General features: G+C 42.5%; 2 protein-coding genes across 2 annotated transcripts in view; one reads left to right on the forward strand and one right to left on the reverse strand.

Annotated features, from left to right (window-relative positions):
* Nucleotides 1-21,712, forward strand: part of slitrk6 (SLIT and NTRK-like family, member 6) — a 44,685-nt gene that overhangs the window by 4,523 nt on the left and 18,450 nt on the right. The gene's annotated exons all lie outside the window — the stretch shown is intronic.
* LOC311040614 (beta-1,4-galactosyltransferase 1-like) lies at nt 18,080-19,241 on the reverse strand (the record flags this gene model as incomplete). Its single annotated transcript, XM_084050944.1, has 2 exons — nt 18,080-19,105; nt 19,194-19,241. 2 exons carry the CDS (start codon nt 19,239-19,241, stop codon nt 18,080-18,082), a joined length of 1,074 nt encoding a protein of 357 aa, XP_083907070.1.

Genomic DNA, 21,712 nt, shown 5'->3' on the forward strand with positions numbered 1-21,712 from the left:
AGAAAAGTTGCCTTTTGTCACGAACACTGACAAGTCGCCTTGTGTAACTACAAACCCCCTTTTTTTTTCTACGACAAAGCCCTCTATCAGACATGGGGGAGTTCAGGTGAAGGCCAGTAAGTTGTCAAACTGAGTCCTCCTGAGTGCAGGAAACCGGATCCGATGAATCCTTGAGGATATCCCCACAGAAAATAATGAATAGTACGACGTTTGTTTCATTTCACCTGTAAGAGAAATAACATTTCTGTCTCTCTCTGCTCTATATTGTATGTCTCAGCAAAAGCCCCCTGTGGTTGGTTTTGGAATGGAAAGCCTAGTGTTATGACGAAATGTTCTGCGAGCCAAGGCCACGCAGTGCACACAATTCACAGCCTTTGTTTAAAGTGCACCCTTTCTGTGTTGGTGCCTGCTGAGCACACAGTTCTAGAGTTCAAGATTAAAAAAACCACACGTGGCTCTTGTTGTCTGTAAATGCGTTAATCTAAAGCCTCTGTTATGAATTGATATATGATATCTGACACTGGCTCATAGGAAGAAAAAACAAAGAACCTGGCAGGCCACTTCTAAAGCGGGTAAATTAGCCAGCTAACACAGGGGGCGATGGGGTTGTGCTTTCAGAAAGACCTTTGCAATGTTGTTGTGGCCTATTTTTTTAACTGTCCTCTGCAGCAGTATTCACTTTTTAATTGGTCTTGAAAAGCCGCGTCCAGTGAAAGGCCAGACCAGGAAGGTCAGCACAAGTTTCAGCTGTTTAGGCCATCGGGCGTTCAATTAACTTACCTGCCTGAAAACAAAGCTGTTAGCTGTTAAAGGACAACTTTGGTTTTTTACAACCAAGGTTTATGTTTTAGATTGTAATTAAAGTAAATAAAAGATGAGTGTTAAAAAATTTAAATTTACTGCTTTCTATAGTTTTAGCAATTTTCACAATCTTTTTTACAGTGTTTTCACAGTGGGCGGGGGCATTCTGTCCGGTGGCTAAATATGTATTTTTTTAACACATTAACCCGGCGTTTTCTTTATTATTATTTACAGTAGCTCTTCTAGCCCCCAATAACTCACATCTGGCCATCTCAGACAGCCGGACCTTTTTTATTGTGTAAAAAAGGCATATTTAGCCACCGGACAGAATGCCCCCGCCCACTGTAAAAAATATCGCAAAAAATGCTAAAACTATAGAAAGCAGTAAATGAAAAAAAAAATACACTCATCATTTATTTACTTTAATTACAAGCTAAAATATAAACCTTGGTTGTAAAAAAACAAAGTTGTCCTTTAAAGAACAGGTCCTTAAACTAATCAGGCAGATTCGTGTGATCTCACAAATTCTGATGACATCATTTACTTTCTTAATTTGCCCGGTCCATATAATACCATCCTATGCGAGATTACCCTCTAGAGCTGGATGATGACCGTTGGCAGAACTATTGTATACAGTTTTGTGCACAGTGGACACGCCAGGTATACAGAAAAGCACTATACTGTTGCATGATGGTGCTAAATAACCCATTAAAGCTTAACGTTACATTGCAACAAACAGGCACAGGCCAGCATCTGCAGGGCTTCCAAGCCTTAGGCTTGTAAGCATTTGCTCAAAAAATGTGAAGACATCATCACACAATATATATCCATTTAAGTTGATTAAATGCTATTTAGACCATTTGTAATTTGATTTACTTTGAATAGTTAAAATCAGTGGTGTAAAGTAACTAAGTACATTTACTCAATTATTGTACTTAAGTACAATTTTGAGGTATTTGTGCTTTACTTCCAATTTCCAATACTTTTACTTCTACTTGTCTCCACTACATCTCAGAGGCAAATATGATACTTTTACTCCACTACAATTATTTGAACACTTTAGTTACTAGTTACTTTGCAGATATAAATTATTACATTATGAAACATACATTAACCACTTTAGCCCTATTTTAAACCTGGGCTGATCTACAAGCTCGCAATGTGTCGCATCGCGACGCGTTGTGAGCTTGTAGATCCGCTATTTTCAAACATTTTAGTACTTTTACTTTTGGTACTTTAAGTACATTTTGATACCAATACTTTTGTACTTTTACTCAAGTCAATTTTGAATTCCGGACTTTTATACAGAGTATTTCTACATTGCAGTATTGATAATTTTACTTAAGTAAAACATTTGAGTACATTTTCCACCACTGGTTAAAATGGACAAACAAAGGGGAAATAACACTACAATGCATGCCTGCATACAGAGCATAAATCGTGCACGACTGTGTGCGCGCGCATGCACACAGCCTAAGAGTTCAGCACCATGGACAGCGATCCTGTCATTTTGGAACCCACTTCAACCAATTATTGTGTTGGACATGGATTACATGTGATGGCGGGCCCTCTCGACACTATAGCCCAGGGCCACTAAATTCTTAATCCTTTAACATAAAACAAAGTTTGATGTGATGGGCCCTCCAGGGAGTCCCGGGCCCGAGGACAACCGCCTCCTCTTCCCCCTCCTGAAGCTCTGTCTCAGGGTTGATCATAGCCTATACGAAAAAAAAAGTGACAAAGGATACATTGTGAGAACAGCCCATAAAGTATGTGATTCGCAACAGCTTGGCTTCGGCTGTGTGTGCTTAAGACAGATTAAAAAACAAGAACACATTTGACGTATACTGTTTTTTCTCTCTTCTTTTTAGTACAGCCATTGTTGCATTGTGCTTACCTTGTCACGTAGCTTCCAGCTGGAATTTAGTTCTCCATGGCAGGTCTCCAAGCCTAAACAGAAATCATGTTCATCAATCTGGTGTTCTATCTAAGAGTGACAAAGGCTTACTTTGTGCACACACATAGCCCATAAAGTATACGACGCGGCTGCGGCTGTGTGTGCATATGACAGATTAGAAAAAAATAAAATAAAAACATATTTGTCTTACCCCATTTGAAGAGGAAGGCCATTGTTGAGCTCATGCTTACCTTGTCATGTAAGTTTCCTGCTGGAATTTACAAAGTATCCATGGCAGGTCTCCAAGCCTAAAACAGAAATCATGATTGTCAAAAGCATTCATCATTGGTGGTCCATCTTTCACAAAAGAACAGTTTGTTTTTTAGATGTTCCATGCCCCTCTGTTTCCTGGCATGGTGACCCAACAGCCCACCCAGTTGTAGCCTCGCAGAGTTGTGAAGGAACAGATTTATTGTATATATAGGCTCTATGCACAGCAGCCATACTGTGAAGACAGCAGGTGTTACCAATGATACTAAAGAAAGGCTCTGTGCCATTCTGGTCAAACAGTCATGGTGTGATAGTGTTCATGTTGGCTCACTGGAAACACTCTGCTACACCAGTGGGTCTAAAAGTGTGGTCCAGGGACCCTCATGGTTTCTTAAGGGGTTTCCAAATGGCCCCTTACGGGTGTGTAACTCTGAGAGTGTACAAATCCATTTGTACATTCTCAGAGTTATGGGGGTCGTGGAAATGAAAAGGTCTGAGAACTACAGTGTGCTACACTAAATGGAACAGAGCCTTCATTAGTATCATTGGTAACACCTGTGAAGGAAGTGATAATATGGCTGCTGTGCATAGAGCCTATTGCAATTGACTCCCTTTGCTTTTTGAATACACACCTTTCTCCAAGTCTGGTGTCAGTCTAAGAAACTGCTTATTTTTTTGTTTGTTGCTGTTGATTAATATTAATGTGTAATTGCATTCTAGGAACAAAGCAAAATAGGACACAAGTTCCCCAATGTGCTCCCACATGAATGTCCCCTCACCCATAAAGACACAGCACACAGAATGCTGTAGTATCCTGTACACACACGCACGCACGCACACTCCAAATGGACCCATTTGGTTACATTTGTACACTCTCAGAGTTATGGAAGTCCTTGAAATAAAATTAAAAAGTTTGAGAACCACTGGTCTAAGGGCTGTGGTTAACGTGATCATAAGAGAGCTTCACATTTTGTTCTACGGCATACATTATCTCAACTGTGAATTTTGAAGCTGTCGTGTGCATTTTTATTCTATTTCTGAAATGTGTGTGATTCGTGAAAGGTAAAATGCGTTGGTTTGAATTGTTAGATAGGTTATTAGCAGCTAACACAGGGCGATGTGGGTTGTGCTTTCAGAAAGACCTTTGCAATGTTGTTGGCCTATTTTAACTGTCCTCTGCAGTATTCACTTTTAATTGGTCTTGAAAAGCCTCGTCCAATAAGACCACGAAGGTCGGCACAAGTCTCAGCTGTTTAGGTCGTCAGGCACTTAATTAACTTACCTGCCCCGGAAAAAAACAAAGCTGTTAGCTTTGACAGAAAAAAAAAAGACCTTCAGCTAATCGAACAGATCATTGTACCCTGACACATTCTTATGACTTAATTTACTTTCCTAATCTGCCCAGGTCATGCACTTGGCAACAATACCATCCTATGCTAGATTACCTTTTAGTGCTGGGTGGGCATAGCCATCTGCTGTCCTATAAAAAAGTGACAATGGCTACTTTGTGAGCACAGCCCATAAAGTACAGTACCTGACATGCAATAGCTTGGCTGTGGCTGTGGCCATGTGTCTGTGTGTGTGGCTGTGTGTGTGCGTGTGTGTGTGTGTGTGTGTGTGTGTGTGTGTGTGTGCGTGCGCGCGTGCGTGCGTGCGTGTAAAAAAAAACTAAAAACACATTTGACTTGATCGTTTGCAGCGGAAGGTCATTGTTGTCTTTCGCTTGCCCATGACAGATCGAAAAAAACAAAAACACATTCCTTGCCACATTTGAAAAGGAAGGCCATTGTTGTCCTGTGCTTACCTTGTCATGTCGCTTCCACCTGGAATTTAGGTCTCCATGGCAAGTCTCCAAGCCTAAACGGAAATTATGTTCTTCAAGCTGGCGTTACGCCTTCCCAAAAGAACAGTTTGTCTTCATATTGCATGCCCTCTCTGGGTCCTGACAGGGTGACCAAACAGCCTACGCAGATTTAGCCCCACAGAGTAATCAAGGAACAGATGTCTTTGTCAAATTGTAATTTACTTGATTTTCATTCTTTATTTGCCTCTTGGATACACAATTTCTTCTCAAAGTCTGGGGTCGGTCTCCCAACTGCTTTTATCTTTTTTTAGATTGTTGCTGTTGATTAATATTGATGGGTAATTCAATCTAGGAATAGTAATAATAGTATTTTTTTTAAAGCACACAAGAACAAACACTGTGCTCCCACATGGCTTTCCCTTAACTCATGAAAACCACAGTACCCAGACTGCTTTTGTAACCTTTAACGACCACAGAGCTACAGGCTAATATGTCTGGAGAGGGCACAGAAAGTCTCTGCCCCATGCATTTCAATCAACGTCGCTCACCCAGCACATATTCCCCTAGGGACACCCTCCTTCCGGGTATTTGCCACATTACTGAGGTTATAAATGCATGCACTTTATGACCTTTATGCGTCTACGTCACAAACTACCTCCCCGAGCAAGCCTGTGCGTCAAGCCCATTGGTCGAGCGAGCCGTGAACCGGTGAGGTCAAATTTGTAGTACCGGATTTGACCACTTGGAAACTGCTTCAAAAAGTCCACTGGTCCTGGGGGCTTGCTAATGACTCTATAACAGGGGTGGGCAACTTTGATGATGGAGCGGGCCACTATATTTCCACACTCATTCCAAAGGGCCATATACTTTCGCCATTCTATGTCACATTAAAGTAGCAAAAATAGCAGATCTACAATCTAAAACGCGTCACACTGAGACACGTTTTGAGCTTGTAGATCTGCTATTTTTTGCTATTTTTGAATTCGAATCCAGAATTTTGTTTTTGCTGTTTTTGAATTGGAATCCTGAAAAGCAAATGCATTTAGTTATACTTATGTTAACTTTATGAACTTAAATACAAATACCTTGGACATAAAAAGACAATATAATTGTAATACGAGTCATTAAGCTACTAACATAGACTGAAGTAATTAAAGCGGGTCATGTTTGCATGTTTGGAATTGTAACAGCTGAAATCAGTAATATATCAGTATTCTGATGGCCGCATTAAGTGAAGGTGGGGACCGCATGTGGCCCCCGGGCCGGCAGTTGCCCATGTATGCTCTATAAGGTATGCGTGCGTGTGTGCGTGCGTGTGTACTAGCAATATATTGTTAGGCCTATGTTTTGTTTCCGTCTAAGGTGTGTGGTGGTTAATTTTGAAGCTGTCATGTGCATTTCTGAACTGAAATGTGTGTGTGGTCCGAGGTAAACTTTGTTGACTTAGGAAAGAGGTTCACATAATACCATCCTATGCTAGATGCTCTCTAGTGCCGGATGGTCTTAGCTATGTACGGTATGAAGAGTGACAAAGGCTACTTTGTGAACACATGGGCACAGCCCACAAAGTGAAATGCAATAGATGGGTGCGCCAGACAGATTAAAACAGCAAAGATTTTTACATTTGACTTTCCCCATTTGAAGAGGAGGGCCATTGTTGTCGTGTGCTTACCTTGTCACGGAGCACACAGCTGGAATTTAGGTATCCATGGCACGCTTCCAAGCCTAGACAGAAATCATGTTTTATCAAAATTCCATCTTAGCAAAAGTGACAATAGCTACTTTGTAACCACGGCCCATAAAGTATCTGATATGCAATAGCTTGACTGTGGCTGTGTGTGTGTGTGTGTGTGTGTGTGTGTGTATGACAAATAAATAAAACAAAAAAACACATTGGTGCTTATCTTGTCATGTTGATTCAAGCTCCATGGCAGGTCTCCAAGCCTTAGGGCACACTCGCACATCTGCGTCAGAAGCCGACGCACGCCAACGCTTCTTCCCATATTGTTACAACCTATGGTTGTAGGCAGTGCCGGTTTTCTGCAGTGTAGTACGTTTGACGACTTACGTTGGGAGTGGCTGGCTAACTGACAGAAAACTATAAGTGACATACCTGTCATGCCTGAACGTTGACGCCCCGGTAAACGTTCACCAGTGTTGAACTCCACGGTTCATACGAGTTGAAAGTGCTGTGCCAAAGCGCCCTTGTACTGTAGTTCATTTTTTGCGATGTGGCTCCTATGGGGCAAGTCGTCTAGAACAGTGGTTCTCAAACTTTTTCATGTCAAGGACCCCAAAATTGATACTTATCAGCCCGCGGACCCCCATTTCAAAAGATATGCCAGGGACCCCCATAAGAGAAGATTTTTCACTGCTAGCTACCAGTGATTCTCAACCATTTTAATTTCAAGAGGACACCCAGTTTGACATGCATTAGGCTACGGACCCCCATTTAATGGCATTTCTATCTCTGGGACCCCAATTTATATTGTAAAATCCATGTTAATTTAACTCTGAGAGTCACAGACCCATAAGGATCCATTTGGTTCCTAACTATCCTTCATTTAGCTGGGGACCCCCTGGAACTCCCTCAAGGACCCCTGGGGGTCCCCGGACCCCACTTTGAGAACCAATGGTCTAGAAGAGGTTATGTATGTGTGGGAGTATTTGTATTCATTGTCTCCGCCAGGCCGAAGGCGCACTTTTTCTAGTTACTTATGTTTCTTTTTAGAACTTACTACTTGGGAGGTTGGATTGAAATTGGATTGAAACTTTGCTCAAATATGGAGATGACTGATGCCAGAGTACTAACATCATAGACTGGCCACATGACATTTGAGATCCACATGGAAGCTGCACCGTCATTAGACCCCATCTGTTCATTAGTGTCTTAATCATACAAAAAGCCTTGTGTCCCTATTTTGGGCATGTCATAATAGGGGAACATGTGGTACAGCACATTTCAACAACAAGGCAATTCAATGGGTTTTACATAAACCATTAAGCAAAAGAAACATGACTTGTGCTAAACATAACAGACCTACATGCTCACAACGTATTGCAACATGGTACGTTTGTAGAGCTTGTAGATCGGCTGTTTTCAGCAAGGAGACGTGGTGTAGAACTCCGGTTCAACGTCAGGTCTGAGGACCACCAGGGGGTTCGAATGGACCCTTATGGGTCTGTAACTCTGAGAGTCTATCTTGGTCAGGATCATGTCAGTATGCTGTTAGTACCATTTGTGCACTCTAAGAGTTAAATTAACGGTGAAGATTAGGGTCCCAAAGAACAAAAAAAAAAGAAGATAGACACAGACCCGTAAGGGTCCGTTCGGACCTCTGGTGGGCCCCAGAGTAGATGCTGAGAAAGACAAAAGAGAGGTGACAAAAGGAGGGGGGCCAAGCAATAGACCCCTGGGGGAACCCAGTCAACAAAGTATATAGTTTATGCCTCACGGTGCCCAACCCACAAGCTTACAAGGCTTACAACGTTATTTACAGCAATGCTTATTCCATTACCAACATCAATGGCACGTCACAGCTCATTCAAACGATCAAACGCCAACAAAAACAAACAAGCCATCAAATCATACAAATAAACCTCTAAATAAACTGAACAAAGCACTCCTGTCTCACTATCCATGCTTTACATGTAAGGTTTGTTTAAAAGCTTCCTATCTAAGGAGCCATTGTACCTTGTCTTCATCCTTTGACCAAAATAATATTGGTTTATTATTTGGCATTATTTAAAAAAGGACTACATCTCAGATTAGCGCTGTCACGTTTATGACATGTTACTTGACGATTAATTGTCACTAATAATCATTGTGATTAATTGTGATTGTGATATTTAATATTGTTTGTGTCATTGAACATTACATTTATTTTTGGCTTTTAGGCTTCGTAAACAAAAGTTGATCAGGGCAGATATGTCAAATAACAGACATTTAATTACTTTATACTACAAGCTCAAAACGTGATTATCTCAAATAATTGTGATGGGCGATTATTTTTTATTAAAATATTTATCCCACGATTTTGTAACCCCATTTTTTACACCCAGTGCCAATTGTCTATGTAATCCTGGCCACTACACTCCCTCTGCCAACCTAGGGAGGCCAGGGCCGAGCTCGTGCCTCCTTCAATGCATGAGAGCCAACTGACCTTCTTGTCACCTGACACCGGAGAGTTTCCCCGGTTGGACGTAGCGCGTGGACGGAACACGTTATTCAAACCAGTTCCTTTCCCCTCCATCAGGCGCCCCGGCTGGCCAGGGGGAGGCAGTATAGTGACCAGGATTACTGGATGTTTTTGCGAGGGTACCTTACCCTAGGGGACACGGGGAGAACATGCAAACTCCACACAGAAAGGCCCTTTCGCCAACCCCACCTAGGGTATGGGCACTGATGATGCGGAGAGGAGAGAACACGCCCCCAGCGCCCTCAGCGATTATGTAATAATTGTGTCAGGCCTATCTCAGATAAGTCGGAGCTCTGAGAAAGTCACAAGTTGGAGGTCCATTCACACAGGGATTTTTCCATACCCTGGAGTTGAACATTTCTCATTTCCCACTTGGCATGAACACACAACGTCCTCGAAAGCCTATAGAATTGAGGACTGCTCTGTAGGATTTGGAGCAAGCTAGTTAAAGTCAAAGTGCCACTAGTGGGTACTCTCCTTTACCTACAGCCAGTGGTGGAAAAATAACTCAAATCTTTTACTTAAGTAAACATATCAATACTGCAATGTAGAAACACTCTGACGAGCAGCGAGGTCACTCTAAGAAAGAAACCTTTTATGTCCAAAACCGTCCCTTTTCAGGAAATGGAACCTGTGTTCCAATGGATACAATGTAGTTATTATTTAGTCTCAAGCTCTTGCTAATGTTGTTCTTAAAAATTTGCGGGTTTGCGAGCTGGTCTGTGAGCGTTTTGAGCTTGTAGATCTGCCATTTTACGCTTCTTTTGCGTGACACTGCTATAGTTTTTGTGACGTTATCCCTTAAATGGTGAGGGAAACATTTGCCGGTGGCAGGGGCGTCAACTTAAACATGTAGCACGGCAGATCTGACAGAGCCATAAAAAAAAATGACGGCGTCATTAATCATTGACAAGTGTGATATCGAAGCCAAGGAGAAACAATGATATCAGTATTCACCTGCATGCTGGTTGTTGTTGTATGTGCAGTGTATTTTATTGTATTCACTCATTCAATTCTGATAGTATTGTAGCCTACTCTCCTATTTACCAGTGGTGGAAAAAGTACTCACATGTTTTACTTAAGTAAAAGTATCAATACTGCAATGTAGACGTACTCTGTTACAAGTAAAAGTCCGGAATTAAACATTTACTTGGGTAAAAGTACAAAAGTATTGGTATCAAAATGTACTTAAAGTACCAAAAGTAAAAGTACTAAAATGTTTGAAAATAGCAGATCTACAAGCTCACAACGCATCGCGATGCGACACGTTGACGTTGTGAGCTTGTAGATCGGCTATTTTCAAATAGCCTAGGTATAAAATATGACTAAAGTGGAAAATGCATGTTTTATAATGTAATAATTTATTACTGCAAAGTATTTAGTAAGTAAAGTTTTCAAATAATTGTAGTGGAGTAAAAGTACAATATTTGCTTCCAAGATGTAGTGGAGTAGAAGTACTGAAAATTGGAAATACTCCAGTAAAGTAAAAAATCACACCCAGTGTGAAGTGGGCGGTGTGGTCATCACAGTGGTCATCACTTTTTCTTTGAAGCTCACTTAAAAAAAAAGTTTTTTTTAAGTGCATAGTCCTATTTATAGGTTGTTTCATCATGTGTCTCGCTAGCCAATAACAGTGCTGGATAGAGTCAGCCAATAGAGTCAGCCAATCACAGTGCAGCTAGTGGTCATCACAGTGATGAAAGCTCACTTAAAGAAAAGTATAGATTTGCATTGAATGTGTAGGGGTTAGGGGTGTACAATGGGTGGCCAATCACAGTGCAGGGTTAGGGGGGTACAATGGGTGGCCAATCACAGTGCAGCAAATGTCAATGTCCAAACCTCACATAAACCTCACAAATACTCAATTGTATTTAAGTACAGTACTTGAGTGAATGTACTTAGTTACTTTACACCTAGTGTAAAGTAACTAAGTAACTACGTCTATTGAGACATTTAGATCGTGTCAAAGGTCATGTCTCACCTAGACAAAGGATCTGACACGAATTTTGACCTGATGGTCAAGATTCAATTCATCCCCCGAGCAAGCAGGCCAGGCTCTATTAGCTCAATGGTAGTCTGGGAGGCATTGCCTCGGAGCTTGGACAGCGGGGGCGCGGCCACTGCGTTGTGATTCAAATCAACAGCCAATGAAGAAAAGGGGGCGGGATCCACATGCAGTGGGTGTTGCATCTAAATAGGATCGACGGGAAGCAATTTCCCCTTGAGAAATTTCGGCCGCCATTGTTGTGTACTGCTGTTTGCCTCTCGTCGGACTTTTTAGACGAGTTGCACAGCTCCAGACCGGTAAGAGGCGTGTCCGCTCAGATTCAGAGCGTAAATTACATCCCGCCCACAAATCCCAGGGCTCTGGCCCAGAAGTTCCTCGCCGAGCCGGCGAAAACTTCTGGGAACTCAGATTAGCTCAATGGCAACCATGTCGGCACTTGCGAAATCCGGGGTAGAAGAGGAAAGTTACATAGGCTGTTTTAATGCTGGCATATGAGACCTGTTGTGTTGCATGTTGTGTTGCATGTCGTGTTTGCGATCGATCCACCTTCACTTAAACCTAGCGGGGGAATCTAGGCAATCTCTACAGGTTGAGACGGCTGTTAAATTGTGTACAGACTTCCACAGCACGGGAGCAGGCAGGCATGTTAATGCAGCACACCCACTTATGTATGTAATGCCCGAGGCCTATGAGCTACTTCTGCTGCCTGTTGAATGCATTTCGCAAACCAACCACCGTCTAAATATTGATTATGCAGATTTTTTTGTTTTTACCTAGTTTTAATTTTAGTGGAGCGGCTAAATGCTTTTTTTCTGGCAGAATCTTTCAGTTGATGATAAAAGCGTGAAAATTGGCATGAGCAGTCTCCATGGGTCACTTGACAAGAATATTGTCTGAGCCATTTGTAATTTCAAGATGGCGGCCATTTTTCAAGATGGCCGATACCTTAGTGGGCAGTTAAGTGATATGATGGTTTATTTGGTGATACAAGCATGAAAATTGGCATGAGCAGTCTCTGTGGGTCACTTGACAATAAGCCACCCACAGCTACTTGAAATTTCAAGATGGCGGCCATTTTTCAAGATGGCCGACACTTTAGTGGAGCATTTAAGTTATATAATGGTTCATTTGGTGATACAAGTATGAAAATTGGCATGAGCAGTCTCTGTGGGTCATTTGACAATAAGTCACCCACAGCTACTTGAAATTTCAAAATGGCGGCCATTTTTCAAGATGGCCACCACCTTAGTGGAGCAGTTAAGCTTAAGAAATCATTTAGTTGGTGATACAAGCATGAAAATTGCCATGAGCCGTCTCAAAAGGTCATTTGACAAGAAACCGCCCAGAGCCACTTGAAATTTCAAGATGTCTGCCGTCCGCCATGTGGATCCTTAAATGATACCTTTTCTCATAGAAATGTGTTGGGTTCCTCAAAAAGCTCTGTCAAGAGAGGTTGTTTGACTGTGTTTTGTCTGACTCCTCGCCCACAAGCTGTCCAGTTTGGTAAAACCTGTCAGGAGTTGCCTCCCACCGGCATAGCTCTCAGGGTTCACTGAGGTAGGCTTACACAAGCTCCCTTACCACGACAAGGTAACAGTCACAAGGGAGGATAATATATATCTTTTTTTTTTTTAAACCAACAGCCATTACATGTGTCAAATAGATACTAAGGGGTGGGGAAACAAAAAATAAGATGAATAAATTAACACAGTTGTGGTGCTGATAAGCACAGTTGCGGTGCTGATAAGCACAGTTGTGGTGCTGAACGGACAGTGCTCCAAAATTATGAGCAATGGCTAACACTGAATGGCAATAGCCACGGAACCATGACAAACTATACTAAGGAACTAAACTGAAAATGTGCTTCACTGTTAGATATGGCAGTGGAAGGTAGTGGAAGCAATGTTACAAAGTAACAACTGAAAATTACACAGTAATAGACTAGATACAAAGTAAAACATGATGCGCCGATGTGGCGAGGGGAAGCCGAGCCATAGGCCTACACTTGAAAACACAGAGGACAACGGGGAATAACTCTGGCAAAATAAACATGCAAATAGGTTCTAGCAGGGGCAATTACATAGGCATGTGAAACTGGGTCCATATCTGAAGCACTTACACCTTCCAGTACATGCCTTGGTGCACCCACATTTGGTCAACTCCCAACAACTCTCCGCAATAGGTGGAAGTGGAGTCCAGAAGACTTTCCACTTCTCGTCCTGTTCCACCCATCCCCAGTCAGATGGGCTCGGCATTTGTGGAGGTCGCTTCAATGCCTGTCCCCACACGTATCCAGATCATAAGAAGCACGTTTGGCATGCTCTTTGAGTGCTGCTTGAGTTGGCAGGATCAAGTCATATCGTCTTTGCTTTCTGGCAAAGAGATCAAGCCTGGCCTCGTTCACAGTTGTGACATCACTGGACCGGTCATACATTAGATCTTCTTAGTCTCTCTTGACATGGATATCTTTGGTATCTTCAGTGTCTTCAGCAGATGTAGATGCTCTCTTTTGGGCCCTGTCCAGCTCTGTGTTGTTGAACAGCTTGAATGATATGTTGCTCTGTTTCTTGTCAATGTGCTTTCTATGCCATCACCTTCATCTAGTCGGGTTGGACTAAGTGAGATAGGCAGAGCATTGATCTTATGAAATAATGGAACATTTCTTGCAATGGTATCATGACCAGTACTATCGTGCTCTCTGTTGAATAAACTTGGCTGAATGAGTTTTTCCTTGGTGACCTGCTGACAAATGAAACATCTGTCCCAGTTAGTTTTCACAACTGTTATGATGGCTTCTGCCATGTCTGCAGCATAGGCAGAGGCAGAGGGTTTATCCTTTTACCACCTTTTACCAAGCACTTTGATGTATGGGATACAACTAAGTTTGTGCCTTAACCCAACACTTAGTCCGATCGTTCATACAATGCCATTTAAATCCCATGCGATCTGTACACCATCCGGTTAATTAAAACCCCATTAACCTTGGCTCAGCTCTCCCGCGCTGGCACAACCTGTCAATTCAGGTGCGGCTATCTAACTGTTTTGGGGTAAATTAGACAGCATTTGGGATACTAACTTTCAATTAGCTGACATTGAACCCCACTCTGAGGTTTAACAGCAGTGATATATCACCAGTGTGCCCTGGTAGTGCAGATATTCACTCTTATCTAATCTATCTATGATCAACAAATCAACACAACTGTTTTAGCATAATAATAATAATAATAATAATCGTCCTTAATGAAAAAAAAACGTACATTTCTATGAGAAAATGTTGGAAGATTTGAGGATCCAGGGGGCGACCATCTTGAAAATAGAAATTTCAAGTGGCTGGGAGTGTTTTCTTGTCAAGCAACCCTTAGAGACTGCTCATGCCAAATGTAATGCTTGTATCACCAAATAAACCATTATATAACTTAATTGCTCCCCTAAAGTGTTGGCCATCTTGAAAAATGGCCGCCATCTTGAAATTTGAAGTAGCTGTGGGTGGCCTATTGTCAAGTGACCCAGAGAGACTGCTCATGCCAATGTTCATGCTTGTATCACCAAATAAACCATTATATAACTTAATTGCTCCACTAAAGTGTTGGCCATCTTGAAAAATGGCCGCCATCTTGAAATTTCAAATAGCTGTGGGTGGCCTATTGTCAAGTGACCCACAGAGACTGCTCATGACAATTTTCATGCTTGTATCACCAAATAAACCATCATATCACTTAACTGCCCACTAAGGTGTCGGCCATCTTGAAAAATGGCCGCCATCTTGAAATTACAAATGGCTCAGACAATATTCTTGTCAAGTGACCCATGGAGACTGCTCACGCCAATTTTCACGCTTTTATCATAAATTGAAAGATCGTAGCACTTATCTGCTCCGCTATTTGACCCTTTAGTCTAGCCTAGTTGGGTCTCATGGAATTGCTTGGTTGCCTATGCTGTTTTTATGCCAGGTTGCCTTTTAACCCTATAGCAGCCGGGTTGCCAGATCTGCTTATTATAATTTCCCCACAAGATTTTATTTGAAAATAACCGATCTACAAGCTCACAACGCGTCGCATCGCGACGCGTTGTGAGCTTGTAGATCGGCTAGTTTCAAATAGCTGATGTATATGTTAAAGTGCTCATGTGGCGCATAGTCGCTTCTTTTGGGCTGGTTTTCCTAGACCTGGTTGCTTGTTTCTCTCACAGAATCTGGCAACACTGCCCTGTAGCACTTTGAGATTTGCCCGAATGTAAAGTGCGTTATAAATAAAAATGCATTATAATTATTATTCTATTAGTTTATTCTCCTTTCTGCATTTGATTTGCTCATTTATTACCGTTTGTTTATTGTTAAAAAGTAACTTCCCATGGATAATTCACAGAAGAGAGAAGGACATTTATCATGTTGAGTGCATTGAGTATTTTGCATATATCAATATTTATCAATGTGTTGTTGTTTTTTGCGTTATATACTGTAGCAGGACCAGGTCGGTGGTTTTACTTCTGTGCAGTGGTGTAAACTAAGTAAATATACTGTACTCAAGTACTGTACTTAAGTACAATCTTGAGGTACTTTTACTTTACTGGAGTATATCCAATGTTCTATAGTTTTACTTCTACTCCACTACATCTCAGAGACAACTACTGTATTGTACTTTTACTCCACTACATTTATTTGAAATATTGAGTTACTAGTTACTTTGCAGATATAAATTATTATATGTGACCAAATTTGACTGGGAGACAGTCATCTAGCATTTTTTATTTTCATTTGTTCATTTCATATGAAAGCAGGGAATCTATAATATAATATAAAACATAAATGAACCACTTTAGCCCTATTTTATACATATAGGCTATTTGAAAATAGCCGATCTACAAGCTCGTACGAGCTTGTAGATCTGCAATTTTCAAACATTTTAGTATGTTTACTTGTGGTACTTTAAGTATACATTTTGATGCCAATACTTTTATACTTTTACTCAAGTCAATTTTGAATTCCGGACTTTTACTTTTGCAGTATTGATACTTTTACTTAAGTAAAACATTTGAGTACTTTTTCCATCACTGCTTCTGTCCATGGGCCTCAGTAGCCTGGCTCCAGCCCCTGAATCGCGAGTGTCAGGCTAGGGTCACAGTATACTAGTGTCACTTCCAGTGGCTATACTGCCTGCAAAGCCACCCCCTTTAACCCAAACCGGGATTTTTTTTTATATTAGCTATATAGCAACATAATCTTTTTCAGAAAAGTCTTAGGATTTAGAACATTGGTTTACAACAGCGGTTCTCAGAAAGAGCAGATGTACAAGAGCTTACAGAGGGTCACTTTGTGGTGTTTAGATTTTTAGCGGCGCTAGCCGCTCTATACCTTTTAAAGGTATAGAGCGGATCCTGCTCTATACCTGACTTTGTCCGTGTGCGTATACGTCAACGTTCTGATTGGTCAGGTACGTCAACAAAGTGATTGGTCAAGCTTCACGTGACACGTGGCTATAAACACATTATAAACACATATCGATGACAAAATGTATCAAAGGCGCCGCTACCTTCACACAGGGTGTGATTTTTTTTTCTCAGACCTCATACCTCCTTCAATGCATGAGAGCCAACTGACCTTCTTGTCACCTGACAGAGGGGAGTTTCCCTGGTTGGACGTAGCGCGTGGAAGGAACACGTTATTCCAACCAGTTCCTTTCCCCTCCATCAGGCGCCCCGGCTGGCCAGAGGGAGGCAGTATAGTGACCAGGATTACTGCATGTTTTTGTGAGGGTACCTACCCTAGGAGACACGGGGAGAACATGAAAACTCCACACAGAGAGGCCCTTTCGCCAACCCCACCTAGGGTATGGGCACTGATGATGCGGAGGAGAGAAAACGCCCCCAGTGCCCACAGCGTCCCCTGCGGGAATCGAACCCAGGACCTTCTAGCTGTGAGGCGACAGTGTCATGTCTTGATTTGTTTGAGTATTATTGTCTCCGCCAGGAGAGTTTGTTTTCACTTTCCGTCAGCCAAGCAAACATTGGTCGAGCCTCACGTGACACTTGACAATACGGTGAAATAGTGTGATCTGATTGGCTAGTGACGTATAACGGGCTATAAATGCATGTGTCACTTTGAAAGAGTCTTTGCCTCTTTCAAAGTGAGGTAAGACAGGAATAATCACGAAATGGCTGAGAAATGGCGGATACTGTAACAATTGGATAGGACACTTACATAGACAGGACGGATAGGACACTTATACAGACAGGACGGATAGGACAGTTATACAGTAACTCCAGGTGGGGATACCAGTTTTATCCAACTAAGGTTTGGATAAAACAGACGGATAGGACACTTGTGTCATGTTACTATGACACAGTAACATGTTCTAATTAGAACATAAGAATTAGAACATTCCCAACATTCCCAACACAAGTCTGCTGGCGGAGACTTGTGCTCCGAGGAGCACTTTTTCTAGTTATGATTGTTTTTATCCTAGGAGAGTCAATTAACGTAACCCCACACTGTCACATACAGATGTGCCACTTCAAAACTTCACATGTCCTGCCATCGCCAAGACAGTACATTTTCAGGGGATTCCCAGGGCAATAAGAGGGACAAAGAAGGGCATTTAAAATGCTGAATTATTTTGATGATCACTGCTTTTATGATGCTAATTAATTTGAGCAACTGGTCAAATCACCTTTCGCCTCATAATGAGTCTGACACCTTCTGCAACACACATTCTTTTGTTCTCATGTATATGGATGTCTGTTGAAGGGAAAAACGGGGGTGTGTAGTGACAACTTCTTTTCAGGGGCAAAACAGTGCATTTTAAGGGCAGAAAAGGGAGGAAAAAAAATGCATTTTCAGGGCACTTTCAGGGAAAGAACAGTAACGTGTGAAGTTTTGAAGTGGCACATCTGTAACAAGAGCAGTGCTTCTCAACTTGGGGTCCGGCCGGGTAATAATTCATTAATTAATACCTGGCAGTGAATGTGTTAATGGGTTATCCTCAGCTCTCTTTTCTTTTGTTCACACTCCCATAAACTGCTCTTCCACTCGTTTGATTTCGTTCCATTTCTTGTCCGTTGGTCACCAACGGACAAGAAATGGAACGAAATCAAACGATGTGGTGTCATTGTATGACCGGCGGCTTGCCGATGTCCACTAAAACATTGGTGTACAGCGGTCCTCTCGTTGTCCTCACCACCGTGTAGGACAGAGAGCTGATCCCGTCTGTTGCCATGGTCCGTGCGGTTTGACTGATTTGGTCAAATCTCTCTGGGTTGGCTCGGTTTCCCTCGTCTCTCGCATGACGGATGTCCTTCATTTTCCCCACCTCTCCATTGGGACGTGACACGGACATACCTAAAAGCGTAAGCCTGTTGTAAATGTCGTCATCCTCACCCCCCCATCCCCAGTACTTGTTTGGGAAGCCATTGATTTTCAAAAACTGCTGTTTACTGAAAGATGTTACTCCTCCAAAGAAAGTGTCATATGGTAACCGGAAGTTCCACTTCTCAACGGCGGCAGCCAGAAGTCTGGGCTGGCTGAAGCAGCCATATATATTCCGGTCGTCCATAGGAATATGGTCCACGTCGCTGAACACAAAGCAATCGTAGTCATGACGATCCTTCAGGGCCTCGGCAAAACCAGCATTCATCAGCTTAGCTTTGTTGAAAGTCTCCTCTCCATGCTGTTGGACGACGTACACTGTATAGTCCAGCTGCTGTCGTTGCAGAACGGGGTGGACGTAGTCGAGCCAAACTGCAAGGTGTTCTTCTCTGTGTCTGAGGGGAATGATCACGGCCACCTTCTGCGAGGACACACAGTCTTGTGGTCGAAACCGACCGCCGGCCTCAACGTTGGGATTGTCTTTCAGAGTTTTCTCAAGACTTGGCTTGGTGCTGAAGTCCACCTTCAGGGGGCCAGTCAAGAACGGAGAATTCTCAGGACATGGTGGTGGTGCAGGGGGCGTGTCTGGTGATGCAGGGGGCGTGGCCTGCAGCACCAATAGCAACGAAAACGGCAGCAGTGCGAAAAGCACTGGCAGTACAATTGTTAGTTTAAACCTTGGCATCTTGGCCTCGGTCCGTCTGGTCTGCCGCTGTCCTGCCCTGTCCTGTGTCGCCAGGTGATATGCTGCTGGATATTGGTGATACTAGGTGATACCAGGTGATATTAAGAGATCACTGTCTTGTCTTCTCGCGCACAAGAACTCTGTACATTTGCGTTTAGAGTATAAATACCGCGCAGAAGGGGCGCGTCGCTGTCGTGTCATATACTCCTGACGTCATCGGGCCTTATATGGAGCGTGCATATCTCCTTGTACGGTGCATTACATAGTACTGCTTTAACAGTTGACCGTAGAAAATCATATTTTATATTCAACATAATTGTTTTGTTATGTAACACAGGAAGCAAAGTTACATGATATTATGCCTTTAAAATGATTGTGATGCTATATTTGCTGGGGACCCACTGGAACCCCCTCAAGGACCCGGACACCACTTTTATTTATTTCTTCAGATCAGCCTGTTATAGCGCCACCAGGAGGTCGATCTTTACACACCTTTTTTTTAATGTATTGTCCAAAAATCACGCCAATCGGTACACATTATCCCTAGTCATTAAACGAAACAGGTCTTTCAGATTTTTCATATTCCATCCTGATATATCGAGTTAGACCAGTTAAAGTGTACATACTGGGGGATAAAGGTAGAAGGAAGCCAAACCAGGAATCTCCACTGTTTGTCTACTTCGTATCACCGTCTGAAATTACAGAAGCATGGGCCAGTTCATCTGTTCCCAGATAATATATCGCAAGTCTGTCTAGATGTGATGGGTATCACAGTTAGTGTTGCATGAGCCAAAACGTACTCCGAAGGCACAGGTTTGACCCTGCCTATTGTTGGAGTTGCGGGCAGGGTTGCCAGATCTGCTTATTATAATTTCCCGGCAAGATTTATTTGAAAATAGACGATCTACAAGCTCACAACGCGTTGCATCGCGACGCGTTGTGAGCTTGTAGATCTGCTATTTTCAAATAGCTGATGTATACGTTAAAGTGCTCATGTGGCCCATAGTCGCTTCTTTTGGGCTGGTTTTCCTAGACCTGGTTGCTTGTTTCTCTCACAGAATCTGGCAACACTGGTTGCGCGTCGCAACACTATCGCCACCTCTCCATCGTCGGCTCACTCCATGGCCCCGCTTCGCTCCTTATATGGTGATGGTTTGGCTGTCTCGTCCCTCTCCTTCCCCTCTGCACACTGTCGGTCTCTTAGGGCTTCTCCGCATGGAGCCGTCCACCACTGCTCGCTGTCTCTCTCTCTCTCTCTGTGGCTGGCAGTACGCGCTCTCCCGTTTCTCGGTTCCCTCACCTGGCCAATGCACACCGGTCGATACGCACAACCTGCTCCTCCGCTGTCTCTTTTTGAACGAGCCGGGCTAGTGTTCCCCATATGATTGGGCGGCGGGGACCACGCCCCTGAGTGACACGGTAAATGTCACAGCTGTCCTCTGTCAGCACTCAGGCCGTGGTAAGTGACTTAGGGACCAGGGGGAAAACATTGCCCACACAGAAAAAATATAAAAATAATATAATCGAATCATCACAATACATGCTTTAAATAAATTAAATATGATGAAAGGTACTCATAAATAAATAACAGAAAATAATAATAAGACCCCGTTTTCGACCCTGTCAAGTTTGTGCACCAGTTGATGTTTTTAGTTACTGATGTCCCTATTTTTTATTTTTTTTTGGGGGTCCCAAAAGTTTGAGAACTACTGGTTTAGAAGGCATTTGTAGAATCGGCCTCAGGTCTTAACACATCCACCGCCAAGGGCTAATCTCATAATGTGCTCACCACTGCCAAGCTTTTATTGTTGTTTTTTGTTTTTTTCAAGTCGCCATAGGCCCTGTTAAAATCCTTTAGAATCCGCGATCCACTGTTTGTAAACATCGTCCACATGTCCCTTTGTGTACTCGTCGAGACCGCGTGTCAAAAGGAGCCGCGATGTATGAGTTCTGACCGTTTATGTTAACATGGGAAATGCGAGGAGAAAAAACTACAACAGTCAAAATGGAGTTATAGTGTGCGCCTTAGAATGAAGGCGGAGGGGAAACAATTACTTCCGGGTAAATTCTGGGTCACTTCCGGTGGTGTTACACTGAAAATGGTCCCCGAAAAAAAAAATCGAATTTTATTTTTTTTTTGAAAAAAAGGAAAAAACACCCGCACCGTAGGACTACGGTTTCGGCGCTTAACAGTTGGATTTAACGGACCGTAGGACTACGTTCTTGGCGGTTAATGTGTTAATAACGCCTGTGAATCTTGGGAAGCTTCAGCTATCTTTGATGTATCTCTGATGTGCACACTGATATTTTGGTGTGTGAGATAGTATATTATCCTCGATGTCGAGGATAAACCTTGTATCTCCTTAATATTTGTTTGAATACATTTATTTTTGTCATGTGACTGTCACCCAAAAGTGGCAAAAATAGCCAATCTACAAGCCTATCACAATGCGACACATTTTGAGCTTGTAGATCTGCTAAAAAAAAGAAAAGAAAAGAAAGAAATGTCATTTCTGAACATATTTGCCTATTTTGACATGCCCAGAATAGGGACGCCAGGTTCAAAGTGGTTAAGTATGTCAGTGTTTTTTTTTAATGAATATTTAATGAAAAGCAATAGCTTGTGACAAAATAATACAACTACATAGGATCCATTGGAACACAGGTGGGCTAATCTTTCCTGAAAAT

The sequence above is a fragment of the Gymnoscopelus microlampas genome (assembly GCF_963454915.1).
Source record: "Gymnoscopelus microlampas genome assembly, chromosome: 24".
NCBI lineage: Eukaryota > Metazoa > Chordata > Actinopteri > Myctophiformes > Myctophidae > Gymnoscopelus > Gymnoscopelus microlampas.